The sequence below is a fragment of the Coffea arabica genome, chromosome 10c (genome assembly GCF_036785885.1).
Source record: "Coffea arabica cultivar ET-39 chromosome 10c, Coffea Arabica ET-39 HiFi, whole genome shotgun sequence".
Taxonomy (NCBI): Eukaryota; Viridiplantae; Streptophyta; class Magnoliopsida; order Gentianales; family Rubiaceae; genus Coffea; species Coffea arabica.
The window spans coordinates 51,741,078-51,743,748 of record NC_092329.1 but is presented as its reverse complement, the minus strand read 5'-3'; the positions used below and the strand labels follow the sequence as shown (position 1 = coordinate 51,743,748).

Here is a 2,671-nt window from a genome sequence, read left to right as displayed (position 1 = left end):
ATAAAAAAAGCATGTGAAATGGTGTGATGTCAAACTCATGTTTTAGTGTTATATCTCGATTTGCTGCTAAAATTGATCAATACTTTATTGGACTAACTCTTTTATTGGTAAAGTATATCTAGAGACTGGAGTTTATGTTATGTTTGGGAACTTGGACGAAAGTAATGTGCAGCCACCTCAAAAATATTTTAGCTACAACTTGCTTCCGGTTAGCATTTGGAGGTATAATGTGGTGTAATCTCCTATAATTTAATGATTGAACTACTATTGGTCCACAGCATTTTGTTTCATGTTTATATATTTGCCCTCTTAAGTTTCGAAAATTTCAAAATTCAACACGTCTTATTCCTTAAATTTGAAAAATTTTAATCTTTACTCGTGTGAGAAACTTAACCGGTCACATCTTAACATCTAAACTACTACAGGTCATGAAAGACATATAACTCAATAATTAGGAACCTTTTTTCTTCATCTAGAACGAGAGTTTAATTAATTCTTGCCCGTATTTTTCTCTTTTGGATCTTCCTTCCTACTTTTTAATAAAAAAAAGGGGGGTGGGGGGAGTCTTCCAAATGCAATGTGGAGTAAACACATATTAGTCAGAAAATAAAGGACCAAAACTGTAATTTGTGCTATATTGACTAAAGCATCCCTACCCCCAACAAATTCTATAAAAGCCCATTTCCCTATTGAATCCTACCTCCCCAAGCCACCACATTCTCCAAAAAAATATTAGCAGCAAGTCTATTTTCTTCAAAAGTTTCCGTCATGTTCACCAGTACTAGTGACCACGCAATGTTTGACTGCCCTTCAAGGCCACCGGTCATGGGGAGAAGATGGAAGTCCAGCACTGAATCAGCACCAAATTGTCCTAGGTGTGCCTCTTCTAACACAAAATTTTGCTATTACAACAACTACAGCATGTCACAGCCCAGATACTTCTGTAAAGGCTGCAGGAGGTACTGGACTAAAGGTGGATCGTTGCGAAACGTCCCAGTAGGTGGCGGATGCCGGAAAACTCGTCGAAGCAAGTCTGCCCGGCAGGCGGACCGGCTGGGCTTAATTTATCAGATGCCTAGCCCTGGCAGGGCTAGTGATGAGTCAAATAATTCAAGCAATGGAGCTGACATTGATCTAGCGGCAGTTTTCGCCAAATTCTTGAATCAAGATGATTCAAGCAATGATCTTGACAAAATTCATGTCAGCACTGATCAAGAATCATCTTTGAGTGGACTAAGTCGCACATCCCTAGATTTACCTCTGGGCTATTTGGATAGAGAAAATCAAATTGAAGACATGATATTCCAATGTCAAAAGCCAACTGATTTCATTGATGGCGATCAGATGCATGAAGGGCATCCTTCATTAAGCATGGATGTAGATAATATTGAAGAACTTCTGGATCAAAACTGCAATGCATTCGAGTTGCAAGCTATTCTTGGTGAAGAGATTGGTGAGAATGCTAGCTTGTCTGATGGGAGAAGTTTACCAAATTTTGAATGGCAATCAACTTTGCAATTCCAAGATTTTGGATCATTTTCCACAGATGATGCAATGAAAATCCCTTCAAATTTGGCTGATGACAATTGGAACACATTTGACGTGTCTGCAGGTTATGAAATTTTTTCAAGACCTTGGAATTGTATTTAGTACCAGGCGTCTAAATTAGCAATTTTTTTTTTTAAATCTTGTTCAAGCTGTTAGCTGTCACAATCTCATGAAAGAGACATAAGGTAAAAGTTAATTGATCCTTATACATGCTACAAGAGAATAAATTTTTGCCCAGAAGAAATTACAATTGTCTAATTTGGTTGTGAACTTCATTACTTATGATCGACTATGTGAAAAAAAAAAATTAATTCCAGCAGTTATGACACATGGGGCTACGTGAACTTGGGGCAAAGCAACATTTCCATTTTCCAACCTTTTTTTGGTCCTTAAACTTATACCGCCTTCTATACTTTCATTTGATACATTTCGAAGAATCCTTCTGTAAATACAAAGAGGAGACTGTTTGTGACAGTGCTGGCTTTTCTCTGAAATATTTTCAAATTTCTTTTTTTTTTTTTAGTTTTTACAAGTGATAATTTCAAAAACCTCCCTTGAGGTTTTTGACAATTTCAGTCGGCTCCCCTGAGGTTTCAATAATTACATAGGCCTCCCTTGGTCCAATCAATGACTAAAATGTCCTCCACTTGATAGTTAATTCATAAAGGGACATTTATAGCTGAAAAATACTTCTTATTATTATAGTTGCCATTTCCTAATCTTAAAAAACAATCTCCATCAATTTTCTAATTTTCATCTCTTCCTCTCTTTTTCATATTCTTCTCTCTTTTTCTCCTACAACCCCTTCTCTCTCTCACCAATATCGCACTCCATTGTTACCAACCATACCACTATCAATTTTTTACCAATTTCAAAATTTATCTGTATTTTTTGTTTTCCTGTCTCTTTCTTACTATAAAAATTTTAGACCATTTCTTTTTCTTTTTCCAATAGTTTTACTCTTTACAAATATTAACCAATTGAAGTTACCAAATTAACAAGGTGTAGATTGTGAATTTTATTGTCAAACTAGGGGAAGATTAAAAAAGGTGGCAATGATATAGGGAAAAAAATGAAATTGAGAGTTGGAATATAAAGAAGTGATTATTATGTTTGTTAAGCA

At 35.7% G+C, this 2,671-nt stretch overlaps 1 protein-coding gene across 1 annotated transcript; it reads left to right on the top strand.

The window, feature by feature from the left end:
* The first annotated feature begins 688 nt into the window (after window positions 1-688).
* LOC113713383 (uncharacterized) lies at window positions 689-1,792 on the top strand. The gene has a single exon (XM_027237103.2). The coding sequence runs from the start codon at window positions 769-771 to the stop codon at window positions 1,648-1,650; it is 882 nt and encodes a 293-aa protein (XP_027092904.1). The 5' UTR covers window positions 689-768; the 3' UTR covers window positions 1,651-1,792.
* The last annotated feature ends 879 nt before the right edge of the window (window positions 1,793-2,671 follow it).